General features: G+C 44.7%; 1 protein-coding gene across 1 annotated transcript; it reads left to right on the top strand.

The window, feature by feature from the left end:
- The first annotated feature begins 8,119 nt into the window (after window positions 1–8,119).
- RPL11 (ribosomal protein L11) lies at window positions 8,120–22,489 on the top strand. Its single transcript, XM_069757150.1, has 6 exons — window positions 8,120–8,248; window positions 10,241–10,388; window positions 10,685–10,791; window positions 12,715–12,846; window positions 19,290–19,400; window positions 22,418–22,489. The coding sequence occupies exons 1-6, from the start codon at window positions 8,243–8,245 to the stop codon at window positions 22,445–22,447; spliced, it is 534 nt and encodes a 177-aa protein (XP_069613251.1). The 5' UTR covers window positions 8,120–8,242; the 3' UTR covers window positions 22,448–22,489.
- Window positions 22,490–22,845: the final 356 nt, after the last annotated feature.

The raw sequence follows: 22,845 nt of genomic DNA, 5'->3' as shown, positions 1-22,845 counted from the left end.
CCCGGCACTTGCGATACTTACCTCTCCCGGTTCCAGCGCTGCAGTGTCTTCCATCCTCTAACTGTGACGTTCAGGTCAGAGGGCGCGATGATGTCACCAGTGCGCTCCCTCTGCCTGAGCAGTCGCAGCACAGAGAGCAGGAAGACACCGATGGTGAGGAGTCCAGAGCAGAGCAGCGTCAAGCAACGAGAGGTGAGTATTTCATTTTTTTTTATACAGTACAGACCAAAAGTTTGGACACACCTTCTCATTTAAAGATTTTTCTGTATTTTCATGACTATGAAAATTGTAAATTAACACTGAAAGCATCAAAACTATGAATTAACCTATGTGGAATTATATACTTAACAAAAAAATGTGAAACAACTGAAAATATGTCTTATAGTCTACGTTCTTCAAAGTAGCCACCTTTTGCTTTGATGACTGCTTTGCACACTCTTGACATTCTCTTGATGAGCTTCAAGAGGTAGTCACCGGAAATGGTTTTCACTTCACAGGTGTGCCCTGTCAGGTTTATGGGATTCCTTGCCTTATAAATGGGGTTGGGACCATTGGTTGTGTTGAGCAGAAGTCTGGTTGATACACAGATGATTGTCCTACTGAATAGACTGTTAGAATTTGTATTATGGCAAGAAAAAAGCAGCTAAGTAAAGAAAAACGAGTGGCCATCATTACTTTTAAGAAATGAAGGTCAGTCAGTCTGAAAAATTGGGAAAACTTTGAAAGTGCCCCTGAGTGAAGTTGCAAAAACCATCAAGCGCTACAAAGAAACTGGCTCACCTGAGGACCGCCACAGGAAAGGAAGACCAAGAGTCAGCTCTGCTTCTGAGGATAAGTTTATTTGAGTCACCAGCCTCAGAAATCGCAGGTTAACAGCAGCTCAGATTAGAGACCAGGTCAATGCCACACAGAGTTCTAGCAGCAGACACATCTATACAACAACTGTTAAGAGGAGACTTTGTGCAGCAGGCCTTCATGGTAAAATAGCTGCTAGGAAACCACTGCTAAGGACAGGAAACAAGCAGAAGAGACTTGTTTGGACTAAAGAACACAAGGAATGGACATTAGACCAGTGGAAATCTGTGCTTTGGTCTGATGAGTCCAAATTTGAGATCTTTGGTTCCAACCACCGTGTCTTTGTGCGACGCAGAAAAGGTGAACGGATGGACTCTACATGCCTGGTTCCCACCGTGAAGCATGGAGGAGGAGGTATGGGGGTGCTTTGCTGGTGACAATGTTGGGGATTTATTAAAAATTGAAGGCATACTGAACCAGCATGGCTACCACAGCGTCTTGCAGCGGCATGCTATTCTATCCGCTTTGCGTTTAGCTGGATCATCATTTATTTTTCAACAGGACAATGACCCAAAACACACCATCAGGCTGTGTAAGGGCTATTTGACCAAGAAGGAGAGTGATGGGGTGCTACGCCAGATGACCTGGCCTCCATAGTAACCAGACCTGAACCCAATTGAGATGGTTTGGGGTGAGCTGGACCGCAGAGTGAAGGCAAAAGGGCCAACAAGTGCTAAGCATCTTTGGGAACTCCTTTAAGATTGTTGGAAGACCATTTCCGGTGACTATCTCTTGAAGCTCATCAAGAGAATGCCAAGAGTGTGCAAAGCAGTCATCAAAGCAAAAGCTGGCTACTTTGAAGAACCTGGAATATAAGACAGATTTTTAGTTGTTTCACACTCTTTTGTTAAGTATATAATTCCACATGTGTAAATTCAAAGTTTTGATGCCTTCAGTGGGAATTTACAATTTTCATAGTCATGAAAAAACAGAAAAATCTTTAAATGAGAAGGTGTGTCCAAACTTTTGGTCTGTACTGTATTTGGAGCAATATATGGGGACCATCAGAAGGGGCCCATATATGGAGCATGATATGGGGCTAATTCTATATGAAGTATCTTATGAGGCCAATAATATAGGGAGCATCTTATGAAGCCAATTCTATAGGGAGCATTATATGGGGCCCATTTAATATGGAGCCAATTTAATATGGAGCATCTTAGGGGGCCAATAATATATGAGCATCTTATGGGACTAATTATATATGGAGCATTATATGGGGTCCATTATACATGGAGCATCTTATGAGGCCAATTATTTTTAGAGCATTATATGGGACCCATTCTGTAAGGAGCATTATATGGGACCCATTCTGTATGGAGCAATATATGGGACTCAGTATACTGTATGGGGCCGATCATATACTGTATGGAGCATTATGTGAGGCCCATTATATATGGAGCAAAAGATGGGGCCCATCATATACTGTATGGAGAATTATATGTGGTTCACTATACTGTATGGGGTCAGTTCCGTATGGAGCAATATATGTGGCTCGTTCTGTATGGAGCACTCTGTGGTGCCCATTATACTGTATGGAGCATTATATGAGGCTCATTATTTTGTATGGAGTATAATATTGGACTCATTATTCTGTTTGGAGCAATATATGGGGCTCATTATTCTGTATAGAGGACTATACTGTCCGGTTTCTGAGCTATTGTAGAATGTACAATAGATATCACTCATGTAATGTAAGAAGTACTGTAAGTGAATTCTTTGGCATTGTGCTATACCTATATTTATCTGCCGTATCGGTGCATTATGAATTGTGGTATGTGTTAAAGGGGCCCACCGGGACTCTTTCATCCAGGGCCCATGAAAACCTGGAGCCGGCCCTGTATAGACCCCTCAAACTAATTTCAAATGTGAGGTGGTCCTTAAAAAAATGGTTTTGTAAATTTTGTTGTAAAAATGAGAAATCGTTGGAAAAAAATGTTGCTTGCAAAATTGTGCTGATGTAAAGTAGACATGTGGGAAATGTTATTTATTAACTATTTTGTGTCACATAACTCTCTGATTTAACAGAATAAAAATTCAAAATTTGAAAATGTAAAAATTTTCGACAAATTTCCGATTTTTTCACAAATAAACGCAAAAATTATCGACCTAAATTTACTACTAACAAGAAGCCCAATATGTCACGAAAAAACAATCTCAGAATCGCTAGGATCCGTTGAAGCGTTCCTGAGTTATTAACTCATAAAGGGACAGAATTGCAAAAAATGGCCAGGTCATTAAGGTCAAAATAGGCTGGGTCATGAAGGGGTTAACAGTATAACGGTGACCGCAAAAAAATAAAGTCAGAGTCTCCATTTCATTTCTCTCTCATCTGATGTGATCGCACGTAAGAGGAGAGAGAAATAGGGTCTCTTGATCACCCCCCCACCCTGTCCTTCTAGAGTCCAGGAATCCCCTCGTGATGTCCCCCGGCGTCTTCGTCCGGGAGAAAATGCGAAATCTGCCGGCCGGCAACAGTAGGAACATTTTCAAATTGGTTCATTTTGATCACTGTGATAGACCCTATCACAGTGATCAAAATAAAAAAAAGTAAATAAAACTCCCTTTTATCACCCCATTAGATAGGGAAAAAAATGAAATAAAAAAATGTATTTCCATTTTTCCTTAGGGTTAGAGTTGGGCTAAAGTTAGGGCTAAGATTAGGGTTAGGGCTAGGATTAAGATTAGGGTTAGGATTGGGATTAGGGTTAGGGGTGTGTTAGGTTTGTGGTTAGGGTTATGTTTGGGATTAGGTGTGTGTTGGGGTTAGGTTTGTGGTTTGGGTGTGTTGTGGTTAGGTTTGGGATTAGGGTTAGGGGTGTGTTGGGTTAGGATTGGGATTAGGGTTAGGGGTGTGTTTGGGTTAGGGTTGTGGTTAGGGCTGGGATTAGGGTTAGGGGTATGTTGTGGTTAGGGTTGTGGTTAGGGTTGGGATTAGGGTTAGGGGAGGGTTGGGGTTAGGGGTGTGTTGGTGTTAGGGTTGGAGTTAGAATTGGGGAGTTTCCACTGTTTAGGTACATCAGGGGGTCTCCAAACGCGACATGGTGCCACCATTGATTCCAGCCAATTTTGCATTAAAAAAGTCAAATGATGCTCCCTCCCTTCTGAGCCCTGCCATGTGCCCAAACAGTGGTTTTCCCCCACATACAGGGTATTAGCGTACTCAGGAGAAATTGCACAACAAATTTTGTGGTCCATTTTCTCCTGATACCCTTGTGAATATAAAAAAATTAGTTCCAAATTAAATTTTTTGTGAAAAAAGTAAAATGTTCATTTTTTCTTCCACATTGCTTTAGTTCTCGTGAAGCACCTGAAGGGTTAATAAACTTCATGAGGCTGTGTGCCCACATTGCGTATTTTATGCGCTTCTGCCACATTTTTTGCTGCAGTGGAAACCCTTAAAAATGTATAAAAAACGCATTCTCATGCAATCCTATGGGATTCCGCTGTTGCTGTGTCTCATAGCGGTAAAATCTGCAGCATGTTCATTATTTCTGCAGAATCGCGGTGATTCCGCCGCCATAGGATTGCATTGAAATGCTCACGTTACGCATGTGGCTATGCCCATCATACGTAAAGTGAGCGCTTCATGTGCGGATGGTACCCAGGATCTGGAGGAGAGGAGACTCTCCTCCAGGCCCTAGGTACAATATCCCTGTAAAAAAAAAAGAATTAGAATAAAAAATAGGGATATACGAGGGGCGATCCAAAAGTAATGATAATCGGTTATTTCTATTGCACACAGAAATTAAAATAAAATGTTTTCTTCTCTCTTAGGGTACCCACTAGTCCAGGAAAAAAAAAATACTTAAATAGACCACGATTCCCGGGAGCTACGTTCATTTGAATATGAACTGCCGAGGAGTGAACATCAAAATGGAAAAAAACGAGCTCAGAGCTGTCATCAAATACCTCTGCTTGAAAAAAAATGACTACCAAAGACATACACAGCGACTTGGTGGAAACATTGCGGGACTCTTCTCCTCCATATTCCACAGTTGCACGCTGGGCCAAGGAATTTAAGCTGGGAAGAACATCGACGGAAAATAACCATCGTGAAGGACGCCCATCCACGTCCCTCAATGAAGAAAACGTGAAAAAAGTTGAAGAAGTTGTATTGGCAGATCGAAGAGAGGGTCAAGATCAAGAATTTTTTTTGAAGGGAATTCTAAGTTTAGAAAAGAGATGGACTAAATGTATAGACCTGTTAGGAGACTATGTAGAAAAATAAATTTATTTTTTGACTATATTCATTGTGTTTAGTATTATCATTACTTTTGGATCGCCCCTCGTACTTACCTTCCGATGGCCCCCGGAGTCCTCCCACCTCTCAGCGGTGCACGCGGCGGCTTCTGTTCCCAGAGATACATTGCGCGAATCACCTGAGATGACATCGCGGTCACGCAACCGTGATGCCACAAAGGTCCTTTGCGCAAAGCATCCCTGGGAACGGAACGTACCGAGAGCGCCACTTAGGAGATTGGGGGCCGTTGGAAGGTGAGAATAACCATATTTTTTATTTTTTTCATTATTTTTAACATTATATCTTTTTACTATTGATGCTGCATAGTCAAACACTATGCTTGATAAGTGTGACCAACCTGTCAATCACTTTTCCAAGCGATGCTTCAAATCGGTTGGAAAGCGCAAGCATTCTGCAAGCTAAAAACACTTGTGTTTTGCGGGAAAACGCATGCAAATTCTGCATGCGTTTTACCCGCGGCAGGGAGTTGCCGCAGCATTTCTGCAACGTGGGCACATAGCCTGAATGTGGTTTTGAGCACCTTGAGGGGTTCAGTTTTTAGAATGGTGTCACTTTTGGGTAATTTCTGTTATATTGACCCCCCAAACTCACTTCAAATATGAGGGGAGCCCTAAAAAAATGGCTTTGTAAATTTTATTTATTTGTAATTGGGAAAACGAGAAATCACTGGTCAACTTTTAACCCTTATACCTTCCTAAAAAAAAAAATTTGTTTCCAAAATTGTGCTGATGTAAAGTCGACATGTGGGAAATTTATTTATTAACTATTTTGTGTGAGATAACTCTCTGATTTAAGGGCATAAAAATTCAAAGTTTGAAAATTGCAAAATTTTCGCTACATTTCCGTTTTTCTGTCCATAAATAAACACAAGTCATATCGAAGAAATTGTACCACTAAGATGAAGTACAATATTTCACGAAGAAACATTCTCAGAATCAGTGGGATCCGTTGAAGCATTCCAGGGCTGGCGTTAGCGGCAGGCACACCAGCTACCTAGGGCCCCCACTGCCTAAGGGGCCCACAGCCAGTGGCGTGACGCTAATAGTGGCACATCACGCAGCCACTATGGGGCCCGTGGTTCAGGGGGGCCCGCCTGCCGTCAGCGCCGACTCCCCCCGCCGCCACATCGAACTATACCGGCGTCATGACGCCGGTACAGTTCTAAGCAATGATGGAGGAGAGAGCGTCAGATGTCGCTCCCTCTCCCATCGTTCCCCTCTGCCTCTGACACTGCGGGTGCGCGATGACGTCACATCATCGCGCACCTGCTGTGTGACGGTCCCGGGCAGTGCAGAATCTGAGACCGGAGGAGAGCCTGGAGCAGCGCGGGGCACAAGGAGAGATGAAGATTGTGTTTTTTTTAAAATATATCATTGAGTACTGGACTGTGGGGCCATTCTGGGGGGGACGCTACATTATATTCTATGGGGAGGTGGGCTGTATTATATTCTATGGGAAGGTGGGCTGTATTATATTCTATGGGGAGGTGGGCTGTATTATATTCTATGGTGGCTACATTATATTCTATGGGGAGGTGGGCTGCATTATATTCTATGGGGGCCTACATTATATTCTGTGGAGGACTGTATTATATTCTTTGGGGGGCTGTATTATATTCTATGGGGATGTAGGCTACATTATATTCTATGGGGAGCTTCATTATATTCTATGGGGGGCTGTATTATATTCTGTGGGGGGCTGTATTATATTCTATAGGGAGGGGGCTGTAATATATTCTATGGGGGGCTACATTATATTCTATGGGGGTGTATTATATTCTGTGGGGGGCTGTATTATATTCTATGGGGAGGTGGGCTGTATTATATTCTATGGGGGCTACATTATATTCTATGGGGAGGTGGGCTGTATTATATTCTATGGGGGCTACATTATATTTTATGGGGAGGTGGGCTGTATTATATTCTATGGGAAGGTGGGCTGTATTATATTCTATGGGGAGGTGGGCTGTATTATATTCTATGGGGGCTACATTATATTCTATGGGGAGGTGGGCTGCATTATATTCTATGGGGGCTACATTATATTCTATGGGGAGGTGGGCTGTATTATATTCTATGGGAAGGTGGGCTGTATTATATTCTATGGGGAGGTGGGCTGTATTATATTCTATGGGGGCTACATTATATTCTATGGGGAGGTGGGCTGCATTATATTCTATGGGGGCTACATTATATTCTATGGGGGGTACATTATATTATATGGGGAGGTGGGCTGTATTATATGCTATGGGGGTTACATTATATTCTATGGGGGCTGTATTATATTTATTATATTCTATGAGGGATGAATGCATCATACTCTATGAGGGGGCTACATAGTATTCTGTGGGGGACTGCATTATATTCTATGGAGGCTAGATTATATTGTATGGGGGCTTCATTATACTCTATGAGGAGGCTATATCATGTTCTACGAGCGGCGGCATTGTATTCTATGGAGGAGTTACATTATACTATATAAGGGGGCTGCATATATATTCTATCGGGGGCTACCATATATTCTATGGAGGGGCTCCATTATACTATGAGGGGGGTTGCATTATATTCTATGGGGGTTACATAATCATGTCTCATTTGCAGTGCAAGTTACAGAAGGGTGGGGGGTGCAGCATTTGTGAAAACACCTGTTGGTCAAAGGCTATGTACATTTTTTTATTGTTGCGATAAATCTAAAATGCTGAACATGTCCTGCAAGTAGTATGTCTCCAGCGGCTATGCAGAGCTATGCATCACCATGGTAACAGACCACTGTGTCGGCCGTTACTCTGCTTCCTGCTAACATGCCCGACCTCTGTAGGAGCTGGTGAGTGTGACAATGATAAGAAGACATTTCCAAGTCACGTCTGTTCAATCAGAATTCAAATGCACACCCAGTCAGCTGTGTTGCCCATAGCAACAAGTCTCACCCAGTTCTCAAGTCAACTCAACCCAAAAACCTCTGTTACTACCGCCTCCAGCTCACTCACTGTACTGCGCATGACTGTGGAAAATCACGTGATCAGGGAACATACGTAAAAGCGCGTCCAAGAGACGTCTGCGTCACCACCTCTCGCCGTATATAAGGAGAAAACGGAAGTCTCGCGATCTCTTCCAATCTCCCAACATGGCGGTGAGTGCGAGCTGAGGGCGCGATTCCTTGCTGATCAATCCCTAACCATCCTCTCTGTGTTGCGGTGTGGCGGGTGCGGGCTCTCGGCTGCGGGCAGCTCCCGCTGTGTGGCGGCTGTTAGAGCGGATATGGAGTGGCTACACGTTGTGGAGTCCGGCCGCCTGCTGTGTCCCTATGGCGGACTGGAGGCTTCTCTATCGGCTTCATGTGTGTGGTGGAAGCGGTAGAGCCGTGTTATAGCGCCCCGCTCTATTAGTGGCTAGTGCCGCAGCTGTGCTGTGTGTGGTCGGCTCTGCTCGCATCCTGTGCTGGTCTGAGCTGGTGCGGGGACATGACTGGGCATGCCCTGTGGGGGCAGCTGGTTTGAGGGGCAGGCTATCGTGGGATGGTGAGGGCAGACTGGCGTGTGTGTGGGGGGGGGTTGCAGTCTAAGTGGCTGGCTGTGGCCCTATGGGGGGGGCCTGGTGGGGGTAGGCTGCTGTGGCTTGGGGGGCAGTCTGTGTGAGTGGCTGGCTTTGGCCCTATGGGGGGGCCTGGTGGGGGTAGGCTGTGTGAGTGGCTGGCTTTGGCCCTATGGGGGGGGGGGCATGGTGGGGGTAGGCTGATGTGGGTTGGAGGGCAGTCTGTGTGGCTGGCTGTGGCCCTATGGGGGGCCTGGTGGGGGTAGGCTGTGTGAGTGGCTGGCTTTGGCCCTATGGGGGGGGGGGGGCATGGTGGGGGTAGGCTGATGTGGGTTGGAGGGCAGTCTGTGTGGCTGGCTGTGGCCCTATTGGGGGGGGGGTCTGGTGGGGGTAGGCTTATGTGGGTTGGGGGGGCAGTCTGTGTGAGTGGCTGGCTTTGGCCCTATGGGGGGGGCATGGTGGGGGTAGGCTGCTGTGGGTTGGAGGGCAGTCTGTGTGGCTGGCTGTGGCCCTATGGGGGGTCTGGTGGGGGTAGGCTTATGTGGGTTGGGGGGGCAGTCTGTGTGAGTGGCTGGCTTTGGCCCTATGGGGGGGCATGGTGGGGGTAGGCTGATGTGGGTTGGAGGGCAGTCTGTGTGGCTGGCTGTGGCCCTATGGGGGGGCCTGGTGGGGGTAGGCTGCTGTGGGTTGGAGGGCAGTCTGTGTGGCTGGCTGTCGCCCTATGGGGGGGCCTGGTGGGGGTAGGCTGCTGTGGGTTGGAGGGCAGTCTGTGAGTGGCTGGCTTTGGCCCTATGGGGGGGGGGGCATGGTGGGGGTAGGCTGATGTGGGTTGGAGGGCAGTCTGTGGCTGGCTGTGGCCCTATGGGGGGGGGGGTCTGGTGGGGGTAGGCTTATGTGGGTTGGGGGGCAGTCTGTGTGAGTGGCTGGCTTTGGCCCTATGGGGGGGGCATGGTGGGGGTAGGCTGATGTGGGTTGGAGGGCAGTCTGTGTGGCTGGCTGTGGCCCTGTGGGGGGGCCTGGTGGGGGTAGGCTTATGTGGGTTGGGGGGCAGTCTGTGTGAGTGGCTGGCTGTGGCCCTATGGGGGGGCCCGTGGGCGGCAGTCTGTGTGTGGCTGGCTTTGGCCCTATGGGGGGGCATGGTGGGGGTAGGCTGATGTGGGTTGGGGGGGCATGGTGGGGGGAAACATGAGAGCCTGGAGGAAACCCACGCAAACAAGGGGAGATAATCCAAACTCCTTGCCGATGTTGTCCTTCTCGGGGTTTGAGCCCAGGACCCCATTTCTGGAAGGCTGTCCACTGAGCTACGGTGCTGTTCCAGCTTGTGTAAGGAGTGCAGTGAATGGAGTGACTGTTCCGCTAAATGCTGAACTTCATCTTCCTGATCCTGGAGATCTGTGCTTGGGAACAGTGGGGTTCTACCACCCAGAGAGGATGACATGCTATTTGGCAATACTGGTCCTTCAGTAGCTACTTCTGTAAATGTACAGAGTTTGAGAAGCTTTTATGAAAGCTCACTAGTTTTGTGTCTGAGTTGTGTACTTTATAGCACTTTTTTCTATTAAACCATGCACTAAAATGCTTTCTCTTCTAGGACAAATCCGAGAAGGAAAACCCCATGCGTGAGCTGAGAATCCGCAAACTCTGCCTCAATATCTGTGTTGGTGAGAGTGGTGACAGACTGACCCGAGCAGCTAAAGTGCTGGAGCAGCTCACTGGGCAGACCCCTGTGTTTTCTAAAGGTTAGTCTGGTGGACCGATTGAGCTGGAAGCATGTTTGCCCACTTTTAGTTGGTGGCACACTGCAAACATGCTGGCATCATGGCTGTACTTGCTGGTATCTGCAATAACATGATGGTCTGAGCTTGTGCTGCCTCTTGGCTGACCATTTCACATCTGTGATGGTGTTGCCGAGCCAAATGTTTTGGTCAATTGTACCATTTTGCCAACTAGTCTGTTGTCCCAATGCACATAATACTTTAGTATCTTGAATGTCTAGTGTCATGCAGTAAGACTTCTTGCTATCTTTCCTTTTTAGCTCGCTACACCGTGCGGTCTTTTGGAATCAGGAGAAATGAAAAGATTGCAGTTCACTGTACAGTCCGTGGAGCTAAAGCAGAAGAAATTCTTGAGAAGGGCCTAAAGGTACATGGCATTAGGGTTGTTGGCTCTACTAATGCTGAGCTCTAATTTTTCTTTCACTACTAACAGTACATCACAAGTTAAAAGGTTTTAACCAAACTGGTTATCTGCATTGCTTTTTGTGATACATACCATAATGGATGGTTTTGGCAGAAGACTGATAACTAGGGTTGAGCGACTTTTACTTTTTTAGGGTCGAGTCGGGTTTCGCAAAACCCGACTATCTCAAAAGTCGAGTCGAGTGAAATCGGCCGATCGTGAAAAGTCGGGGATCGACCGAACACAAAACCCAATGCAAAGTCAATGGGAGATCTCTCTCTCATCACTCTGCCCACGCTCCTTCATTGGCTGAAAAATGGCGCCAAACGCGTCATATGAAACGGGACTTTGGCGCGAAGATCGCCGATCCCACACTAGGGTCAGGTTTCATGAAACCCGACTTTGCCAAAAGTCGGCGACTTCTGAATTTGTCCAATCCGTTTCGCTCAAGCCTACTGATAACCATGGAGGTCTAATTCTGGGCAGCTGTCCCCATAAACGAGTTAACAGGATTGTCCGTTTCAAATCAGTAAGGCTGCAATTTCCTCCAGCACACAGTGCTTGTCTGAGGAATTCGTAAATCTGCAGTCACAATGACCGTGGACTTATTGATTCGGACTGGACACCCCTTTAAGCAATGCATATAGGGCTTTGTTATACCATTCTGAACCCAAGATTTCTAGAAACCAAAACTAGTGACATCTGCCTCAAGCTGTTGCCACACTACCATCTGTATGCCGGGTATACTGTGATTAGTGGTTTTGCATCATCAAGCTGTCATAGGGGTGCAGACACTGCTTGGTTCCTAAAGTGAAATTTTTCATGCTCTCCTACATTAACCCTGTGACTCCAGTGCAGTCTCCTTCAGGTGTAAGGGCCTGAAGAGATGATAGTGCAGTGGTCATCAGACGCTAAAACCTGTAATGTGTACTGTTGTATGCATATCAAGCGTTTCCTCTGTTAGCATCTTATCACTACTGATGCAGGGTGGCTGGAAGGCTTTCTCTGAAGGCTAAATGAGCCCTTTGACTACAGTGAATATGAAGGGAACTGCATGAGCTATTGAAAATGGCTGGTCGGTCTCCTTCGCACACAGCACCAACATGCTGACTCAAATGCTGTCCTGTACTGGAAGTAGCACTTCAACTAGTAGAAAGATTTTAGACCTATGAATTTTTTTAATTTTAAATTTGTGTGGTATGTCAATGGTTTTGATGCAGTCTTCTCTGGTCCTCATAGAAGTGACATCACTGCTCTTCAGACTATCTAATTCACACTGACCTGATGCACTACAGCTTTTATGCCAGTACCCTAGGTGGTACAGGGGCATGGTGACCGCTGCTTGTCAAATTCAGGACAGGCAGTAGGATGCATTATGCCACAAAGGGGCTGGAGTAGAATTTGATTATTTCTTGTCCAGTGCTCCTAATAGGCTTGCATTGTGAGTAGAGTTGTGTGAATTTCATCAGGTCCCTCCTCATTCGGCAAGCTGTAGCGCTTGCTGAATAAGCTGCAGAGGGAACCCGGATATATGGAGCGCACGGGCTGATCAGCTGCATGTGTCGCGGCTGTTTCACTGTCACATGGAGAGTCATGCTGTGACAATAATGCAGCTGTGGCACTGGACAGCTGGTGCATTCCAGGTAGCCAGGTTCCCTCTATAGCTTATTCAGAAAGCGCTACAGCTTGCTGAATAATAAGGGCCCTGATCAAATTTGATCAACTCTTAATTGACTAGTCTAAAAAGCAGTAATCACTTGGCAGACCAGAAGAGTGCAGAGTTTAACACTATATACTGATTTAGATTAAATAAAGTTCATGGGAGGGCTTTAAATTGCTTGTTTTATAGTTAATGCTAATTCTGACTTATTTCTTCTTACCTTCTAGGTCAGAGAATATGAACTGAGGAAGAACAACTTTTCTGACACAGGAAACTTTGGTTTTGGTATCCAGGAGCACATTGATCTGGGAATTAAATATGACCCAAGCATTGGAATTTATGGGCTGGATTTTTATGTGGTATGTATATGGGAGGCAGCTTCCTCTCAAATGTAGGCCTGGCATCAGATAATTGCCCCATGGGTAACTGAGGCAGGACTGTAGTACTGTGGTTTAGGAGCTTGTATTAAAGGGGGCAGTTACCAGCTGACTTGCCTGCCCTGATCACTTTGCCTGGTAGGCCTCTCCCAAAGTACTTGTGGAAAGACCTGTTGGGTCTACTGAGGCACAGGGAAGCTTTCAGGACATGCTTAATCAATGTCTGGCTTTTCTGTCTCGAAGTACACTTGCTCTGAACCCCTGCAGTACCTGTCTTCAGTCATGCAGCCAGGTCAATTCATGTTGCCAGTGGCTCAGGCATCCTTAAAGTGAATAGTTCCCTTTTTAAAGTTTCTGAATTGGCTCTTTATACTTGTTTCAAATGTTAAATTTAAGTCACCTGTATGATTTACCTGTTTTAATGTCAGAATCCTAACTTGTACAGTAGAACACAAAAGGTCAATGTCTTAAAACCTTTCTGTAGCATGTTTCAGGGGGTTTGAGCTTCTGCATGAGCATGTGTGCACAGCAGTATATGGACTCAATATAAAGCCTGAGCCTGTACAGAAGGGAGTTTGGGCCCATACACTGTTCAAAAATTCAAACTCCATCATCTGCATATGTGACAAATGGATTGGATATTAATCACTTCACTCCATGGTCATCCATAACGTCTGTGATACAATTAATGATGGCAAACATGTATGTTGTGTGGTAAGAAACAATCTTGTTAAAAAAAAAAAAAACTACTCCCTTCTGATATATAGTAATACAGCCATCAGTAGATCTCTTTTACTCCCTTATATAGTGCCATTAATTCCACATACATTATAATCCCTGTCCCCATTTGGGCTCACTCTAGATTCTCAGTATGTCTTTGAAGTGTGAGAGGAAACCCGAGAACCCGGAGGAAACCTGTGCAAACACGGGGAGAACATACAAACTCCTTGCAGATATTGTCCTTGGTGGGATTTTAATTTAGGATCCCAGAGCTGCAAGGTTGCAGTGTTAACCACTGAGCCACCGTGCTGCCTACTATAGACAACAGATGTTCTCCTATGAAGTCCAGCCTTGGCTACTGCATCAATAATGTGGACGGGCTGATGAGACATGTCAGCAAACACTTTAAGGCTGTGTGCATACGTTGCAGTTTTTCGTGGTTTTCCCGATAAAAACGCTATAAAACCGCAAAAAAGCATACAATAAGCATCCCATCATTTAGAATGAATTCCGCATGTTTTGTGCACATGATGCGTTTTTTTCCATGAAGAAAACGCATTGCGGTAAAAACCGCAGCATGTTCATTAATTTTGCGTCTTTTTTTTGTGGATTTCCCACTACAAAATGCATTGGGAAGTGTCCAGAAAAATGTGGCAAAAACGCATGTGGTTTTTTGTTTTCTTGCAGAAAATGTCCGGTTTTTCTCAGGAATTTTCTGCGAGAAATCCTGAATGTGTGCACATAGCCTAAATGCTGCTGTTGGTGAAAAGCAGCAACCAGAGAAATTCTGGGATCTCTCGTATGGTGCAGGCTCTGCTACTAAAGGTCCCCCATAAACCTACTTGTAATAGTCCATGTTGGGAAGGGTTAAATGAAACAATACCCATTAAAGGGAACCTGTCACCCCCAAAATCAAAGATTAGATAATCCCCCGATGTATCCTGAAAGAGGTTAGATTATACTCACCCAGGGGCGGTCCCGCTGCGGTCTGGGTCCGATCTGGGGCCTCCTATCTTCATAGGATGATGTCCTCTTCTGCTGTAGATAAGCCCCTGATGCTGGTGGACTTGGTTCATCTTTGATTTTGGGGATGACGGGTTCCCTTTAAATGTTCCCAACAAGTCCTAATTCACTTGGTGAGAGGTACAGGCTAGATTAAATTTCTGATCAGTCCTTCTTTGAACTGTGTGCTTTAGTGTGGGGGGAATCCAGAGTACCTTGAGAACCCACACAAGAACATGCAGATGTTGTCCTTGGTGAGGCTTGAACCCTGTGGTGGACAGCTATAGTGCAAACTGCTGATGCCATGAGACTGAGAACAACCAAGGTTCAATTAGGAGTTTGATTGGAGAAGCATTGTGCTTGTCTGGGTACAGACCTAATAGAACTGCAATAAAATGCTCATGCCATGATGGTTTACTAGACGTATCAGCCTGGAGTCGATGCTGTCTGGCTGTAGACTATCTAGACCAGTTAACTCAAGCAAACTAGCTGTTGTACAAGAGGTCTGGGTGATGTATGTGGTTTTCCACTTTAACCCCTTAGCGACCGCCGATACACCTTTTAACGGCGGCCGCTAAGGGTACTTAAACCACAGCGCCGTTAATTAACGGCGCTGTGGAAAAAGTCCATAGCGCCCCCCAGAGGCCGATTTTCTCCGGGGTCTCGGCTGCCGAGGGTAGCCGAGACCCCAGAGAACATGATTCGGGGGGTTTTTAACCCACCCCGCATTTGCGATCGCCGGTAATTAACCGTTTACCGGCGATCGCAAAAAAAAAACACGATCTCTTAATTTTTCTGTCCTCCGATGTGATCGCACATCGGAGGACAGAGAAAAGGTGGCCCCCCAATACTCACCTAGCTCCCCCGATGCTCCTCGTGTCTCCCGGTGGGCGCTGCCATCTTCAAAATGGCGGGCGCAGTGCGCCGGCCGGCACCGGGAGAATCTTTGGGGTCTCGGCTGCCGGGGGTAGCTGAGACCCCAAAGAGCATGATCGGGGTCGGTATTACCGACCCCTGTTTTGCGATCGCCGGTAATTAACTGTTTACTTTTTTTTTTTTTTTTGCGGTCGCCGGTAAAGTGTAATTCTCTGTCCTCTGATGTGATCGCACATCAGAGGACAGAGAAATAGGGGGATTCGGGGACCCTAGCATACTCACCTAGGTCCCTGGATCCTCTTGCTGCTCCTCCTGGCCGCCGGCAGCAGAACATGGCGGACGCATGCCCAGTGCGCCCGCCATCTGTCTCCATCTGCCGGCCAGCAGGAGAACAGCAGTTGGGGCTAAAATTAGGGTTGGGGCTAAATTTAGGGTTAGGGTTGGGGCTAAATTTAGGGTTAGGGTTGGGGCTAAATTTAAGGTTGGGCTTCTTTCACACTTACGTCGGTACGGGGCCGTCGCAATGCGTCGGCCCGACATACCGACGCACGTTGTGAAAATTGTGCACAACGTGGGCAGCAGCTGTAGTTTTTCAACGCATCCGCTGCCCAATCTGTCCTGGGGAGGAGGGGGCAGAGTTACGGCCAGGCATGCGCGGTCAGAAATGGCGGATGCGACGTACAAAAAACGTTTCATTGAACTTTTTTTGTGCCGACGCTCCGCCAAAACACAACTGATCCAGTGCACGACGGACGCGACGTGTGGCCATCCGTCACGAGCCGTCGGCAATACAAGTCTATGGGCAAAAAACGCATCCTGCGGGCACATTAGCAGGATCCGTTTCTTGTCCAAAACGACGGATTGTGACGGAATGCCAAATGACGCAAGTGTGAAAGTAGCCTTAGGGCTAGGGTTGGGGCTAAAGTTAGGGTTAGAGCTGGGATTAGGGTTAGGGTTTGGATTAGGGTTGGTATTAGGGTTAGGGTTGGCATTAGGGTTACGCTTGGGATTAGGGTTAGGTTTGGGATTAGGGTTAAGGTTAGGGTTGTGATTAGGGGTGTATTGGGATTAGGGTTAGGTTTGAGGTTAGGGTTGAGATTAGGATTAGGGGTGTGTTGGATTTAGGGTTTTGATTAGGGTTATGGTTAGGGTTGACATTAGGGTTGTTTTGGGGTAAGGGTTGTGATTATGGTTAGGGTTAGTGATTAGGATTATGGATCAGGTTGGGATTAGGGTTAGGGGTGTGTTGGGGTTAGGGTTGGAGCTAGAATTGGGGGGTTTCCACTGTTTAGGTACATCAGGGGGTCTCCAAACACGACAGCCAATTTTGCGCTCAAAAAGTCAAATGGTGCTCCCTCCCTTCTGAGCTCTGCCGTGCGCCCAAACAGTGGGTTACCCCCACATATGGGGCATCAGCGTACTCTGGATAAATTGGACAACAACTATTGCAGTCCAATTTCTCCTGTTACCCTTGTGAAAATAAAAACTTGGGGGCTACAATATCTTTTTTGTGGAAAAAAAATATTTTTTATTTTCACGACTCTGCATTCTAAACTTCTGTGAAGCACTTGGGCATTCAAGGTTCTCACCACACATCTAGAGAAGTTCCTTGGGGGGTCTAGTTTCCAAAATGGGGTCACTTGTGGAGGGTTTCTACTGGTTAGGTACATCAGGGGCTCTGCAAACGCAACATAATACCCGCAGACCATTCTATCAAAGTCTGCATTCCAAAACGGCGCTCCTTCCTTCCGAGCTCTGCCGTGCGCCCAAACAGTGGTTTACCCCCACATATGGGGTACCAGCATTCTCAGGACAAATTGGACAACAACTTTTGGGGTCCAATTTCTCCTGTTACCCTTGTGAAAATAAAAACTTGGGGGCTACAATATCTTTTTTGTGGAAAAAAAAATATTTTATATTTTCACAGCTCTGCATTATAAACTTCTGTGAAGCACTTGGGCATTCAAGGTTCTCACCACACATCTAGATAAGTTCCATGGGGGGTCTAGTTTCCAAAATGGTGTCACTTGTGGGGAGTTTCCACTGTTTAGGCACATCAGGGGCTCTCTAAACGTGACATGGCGTCCAATCTCAATTCCAGCCAATTCTGCATTGAAAAAGTCAAACGGTGCTCCTTCACTTCTAAGTTCTGCGGTGCGCCCTAACAGTGGTTTACCCCCACATATGGGGTATTGGCGTATTCAGGAGAAATTGCATAACAAAATTTATGGTTACATTTCTGTTTTTACGCTTGTGAAAATAAAAAAAAAAATGGTTCTGAATTAAGATGTTTGCAAAAAAAGTTAAATGTTCATTTTTTTCCTTCCACATTGTTTCAGTTCCTGTGAAGCGCATAAAGGGTTAATAAACTTCTTGAATGTGGTTTTGAGAACCTTGAGGGGTGTAGTTTTTAGAATGGTGTCACACTTCATTATTTTCTATCATATAGACCCCTCAAAGTGACTTCACATGTGATGTGGTACATAAAAAAAAAAGTGGTGTTGTAAAAATGAGAAATTGCTGGTCAACTTTTAACCCTTAACTCCCTAACAAAAAAAATTGTTTCCAAAATTGTGCTGATGTAAAGTAGACATGTGGGAAATGTTATTTATTAACTATTTTTCGTGACATATCTCTCTGATTTAAGGGCATAAAAATACAAAGTTTGAAAATTGCAAAATTTTAAAAATTTTCGCCATATTTCCGTTTTTTTCATAAATAATCACAAGTAATATCGAAGAAATGTTACCACTAACATGAAGTACAATATGTCACGAAAAAACAATCTCAGAATCAGCAGGATCCGTTGAAGCGTTCCAGAGTTATAACCTCATAAAATGACAGTGGTCAGAATTGCAAAAATTGGCCCGGTCATTAAGTACCAAATTGGCTCTGTCACTAAGGGGTTAAAGCACTCATACCTAAGGCCTCATTTGCATGTTCATGTTGCATCTGTGAAAGAAATGGCTAGAACACGTAACTGGTACTATTCAGATGTCTGCAAAATTCAGGCATGTCCATTTGGTGTTTAAAAAAAAAAAAATCCCTGTGCTGACAATCTTCTATATGTGCCCCTGCTGTGTACTGTTTAATGTCTGACTGTTCATGGACCCCAAAATAAAGACTTGAGAAATTTCAAATCCCCTAAGTAATGCATTTGAGAAAATAAATTGAAATAAAATTTGTAAAATACACCAGTTTGGCCAGTAAATGCTACTTTTGTAAAACCAAAAGTGCATTAATTCCATGTCTGAAAACTCTTGAGTGGAAATGTATTGTTATAACTTTGGGGTATGTGCACAAGGTCACACTGCATATATCAAACCTCACTTGTGCAATAGAGAAAAACGGCCAAGGGGCTGCAGCAGAGGCATGGAAAACAGAAGTCACAGCCGGGGCTCTTACTTGTAGCAGGATGGCGCAGTCTGTGGTATCACCACCACACAGCGCCATCCTGCTACAAGTAATAGCCCCAGCTGCGACTTCTGTTTTCCATGCCTCTGCTGCAGCCCCTTGGCCGTTTTTCTCTATTGCACAAGTGAGGTTTCATAAAGACCCGGATCGGGGTCAAAACATTATCGCATTTTTTCTGTGGTGTACTGTAAATAAATTTGAGCACTGTACTTCATATATTTATGCTATACTGTACTATATATCTAGTAAATAGGTTTGTTGAGTGCATCTCAAAAAGTAGGGCTGCTTTAGACACCCAAACACTTGTCAATATATTTTAGCCAAAGTGTCAAGTTATCCAGTAGGGGTACTTATTCTTGATCTTTTGCTCTACCAAAACAGTCCTTTTTATAAGTGGTATAATTTCCCTACAGGTTCTTGGGCGCCCTGGATTCAGCATTGCTGACAAAAAGCATAAGGCTGCAACCATTGGTGCAAAGCACCGAATTGGCAAAGAGGAGGCCATGCGCTGGTTCCAACAGAAGGTGAGCATGAATGCATTTGGGTGTAACTGGGCTATATGCTGATGTTCTAAGTAATGTTCCCACATGGCATAACATTGCTTTTTATGGTCCCTCAACAAAAAAAAAATCTGCCATCTTAAGAGGTCAAATAAGTTAAACGTGACTTCATGAAAACATGTCTAAGTGTTTAGATGGATTTTTAGGTTTTCCCTTTTCAGGCTCCCCATAGAAACCTATTGGGTCTAAATGCAGTATTTCTGCATGAAACACTTGAAAAGCTACACCCCCAAAAAATAATGCAGCAAGAACCATTTGCTATTACATATTTTGGTGCAGAAAAGCATGCAATGGAGGGAAAAAGCATATTTGCACATGGGATCATGCCCTAATAAAAGTATTAAAGAATTATATCGCAAACATTTACCTAAAGATATATTAATAATCTTTAGGTAAATGTTTTAAGTCCTGCTGGGTCGGTTAACTGGATCAGCAGATGCTGAACAAATGAAATTGTATCTTGTCTGCAGCTGCTTGCTTCCAGTCATGGGGGTGGATCATGAAGTGACTATGGCACTGTACAGTGGGAGTATGAAGTGCTCCCAACATGTGATGGCAGGGGTTCAGTGCCACTGATGGTACTGCTCCCTGCACAGCCCTGACTGGAAGTGACCAGCTGCAGGGAGAGTAAGCTGGCCAAACATACTGTAACCTCGAATGCAATATATCTGCAGGTAAATGGCATTTCTGGACATGACCAGTTCAATTTTTAAGACTAGGTATTATAAACCAATTAGTTGGATAATCTAGCAGGCCTGTGTATCCTAGCTCTCCCAAATGGTTTCGATCTTTGTAGCTTGTCAAACATCCCCCACATTCATGAACCAACACAAAGCAGACTAGTTGCAGAAATTGAATATTCGCTCACTGCATGTAAATGGATTTCTGCAAATTCCTTTTAGATGGTAAAATTGCAGGTTTCTGCAATGATTCTCCCCATGTAAAACTACCCTAGTTGGGCCCACAAGTATTAAACGGCACTCTAACATTGTACAGAACTAATAGAATAAGGTGCAATATGCTGTGGTACTGGTAAGGCTGCTTTCACACCAGTTTTTTGCCGTCAGGCTAAATCCAGTGAATTTTTGAAAAAAGGATCTGGCAAAATTTGCTGCCGGAACTTTTTTTTTTTTTTTGCCGGGTCCATCAAATTTGTTTCCTGGCAGCCGGAGAAAACTGACATGGTAACATTTTTTTTTTCTTTTTTTTTTTCTGTCTGTTGGAAAAACGTAAAGTTAAGGATCCAGCAGCATCCAGTGTTTGCTATAATGGAAGCCTACGGTGCCAGATCTGTAAAATGACAGAATCCAGCAATGGATTCTGTGTTTTTTTGTTTTTTTTTTACACTGCATGTTTTAAATCCCTCTCCCTCCCCCCAGATATCAGCTAGTTGGATCCTGCAAAAAAAAGGATCAATCGCATCAGTTTTTCACAATTTGCAACATGTTTTTTTTTTTTTTTTTTTAATTGGTCGGATTGTGCCTGACGGTAAAAAAACAGATTTGTGAAAGCAGCCTAACTATATTTTGGTATTGGGCAAGGTTACATGGAGAGGTGGCCTTGCAAGGGCAATATAGTATACAGCTCTTCTGGATATCCATAGCTATTCTGTTGCCTATAAGGTTAATGGCATGGCTAATCTGTTGCCTTGACCTACATGGATTTATAGCCTTTCTAAGCACAGGACTTGTGTTGTGGTATCTCATTACATTATCAGTTTTACAATGTTTCAGAGCTGTTAGCATATTTTGTCCTGCCCCAGGAAATTTATACCAGTTTACTTCTGATTGACAGTAATGACTGCATCTGTGGTAGTGGCAGACTATAGGCAATTCCTTGTAGGTAAACAGTGGGGTTACGATTTCCTAATAGGAAATACTGCATTGTCCGATGTTATGTTGTATTGCTAAAATACATGGCATGATTTATAAACTTGTCTTGGCATAGAGGATGAATATTTCCTAAAGTGTTTGCAACATTTCAAGGTGCACTAAGCCTTAAAGTGAGCCTGCCAGCAGAGTTTTGCTCAGTAAATTTAGCAGTTGTATTGATTAAAATGATACCCTTATGTGGTGCTCTGCTTATTCATCCTTATGGGCTTATGATGGGTCACTGATCCTCGGTGACATGCCCCCTATTTTACATGCTACATCTACTATTGTGGGTATAGAAGAAACAGTCTTCATCAAAATGGTGCCTGATGGATGCTACTGCACAAGCGCTGGCACCATTTTGCTGGAGAAGAAAATTTGGCTCCATAAAAATGGTGGTGGTGCCTTTTTGCTAGAGAACTTTTTTTTTTTCTCTAGCAAAATAGCAGTGGCTGTTTGCACATTAGCATCTGTCAGAATGTGGTTGATGCTGCTGTGCAGGTGCTCCTGCCCTCTTGATGTAGAGGACTTCTTTTTGTAAGTCCACAATAGTATATGCAGTATGTACAATAAAGGACAGGTCACAGAGGGATCAGTAACCTGTCATACTGATAAATACCTAAGCAGAGCACCACATGAAAACTCGCCCCAGAGCACGATAATCTCATTACCTGAAAACTGCAAATACAGATTAAACAACCACAAGACTTCACCAACCAGGGCATTACTGTAATCAGTGTAACAGCGCCAACCTGACACTGTGCAGGTTACTGAGCACAATGCTGCCGACAGGCTCCCTCTTCCAACAGATACATGGAAACCACTGCTTGTCAAATTCACAAGCTGCGCTTTCTTGTGCTACAAATACTACTCTTGTCAACGACATAACCCTTACAGCAAGGTGTGTGCCACTGTACTGACTTCTGATTCATTGCGGTGCACATCTCTTCATGAATTGAAGTGTCTGATACCAGCACTCAAGACAAGTGTGGAGAAAAAGTGCTGGCATGAATGCATATTGCATTTGTGCTCTGCTGTCAACATGTACAGTGGTTTTTTTTTTTGCCCTGGTGTTAATTCTGTTTTGTGACACTTTCTTTTCTCTTTCAGTATGATGGAATCATCCTCCCTGGAAAATGAGCTGCTTCAGTTTATACAACACCAATAAAATTTCCACTGAAACCCCCTTGTATTATGTCTTATTTTTTTACTTGTCATAAAGCTATGGTTAACATCATGCCAAAATGCCCATCAGTCTTATGAAAACCTGGCCGGGCCTGGGTGTGGATCACAGCACCAGTACTATATGGCTAAATGCCTGGACATCTACTCCACACTGAAGGACTTGGTTTATGGCCCTATACTGAGATATCCATCCTCGCCCATACCGGTGATATTGACTTGTCCATGCCAATGAATTGGTAAAGGCTGGCATTGTCCGATGAGAAAGATGTGCAGACATGTAAATGTTCATAAGTTACTGAATGGCACCATAGCCCATAGTATACACCAGCAGGACCTGTCTCTGCCATACCATG

This window comes from Ranitomeya imitator, chromosome 3, assembly GCF_032444005.1.
Source record: "Ranitomeya imitator isolate aRanImi1 chromosome 3, aRanImi1.pri, whole genome shotgun sequence".
In the NCBI taxonomy this organism is placed as follows: domain Eukaryota; kingdom Metazoa; phylum Chordata; class Amphibia; order Anura; family Dendrobatidae; genus Ranitomeya; species Ranitomeya imitator.
This window is presented reverse-complemented; position numbering and strand designations above follow the sequence as displayed.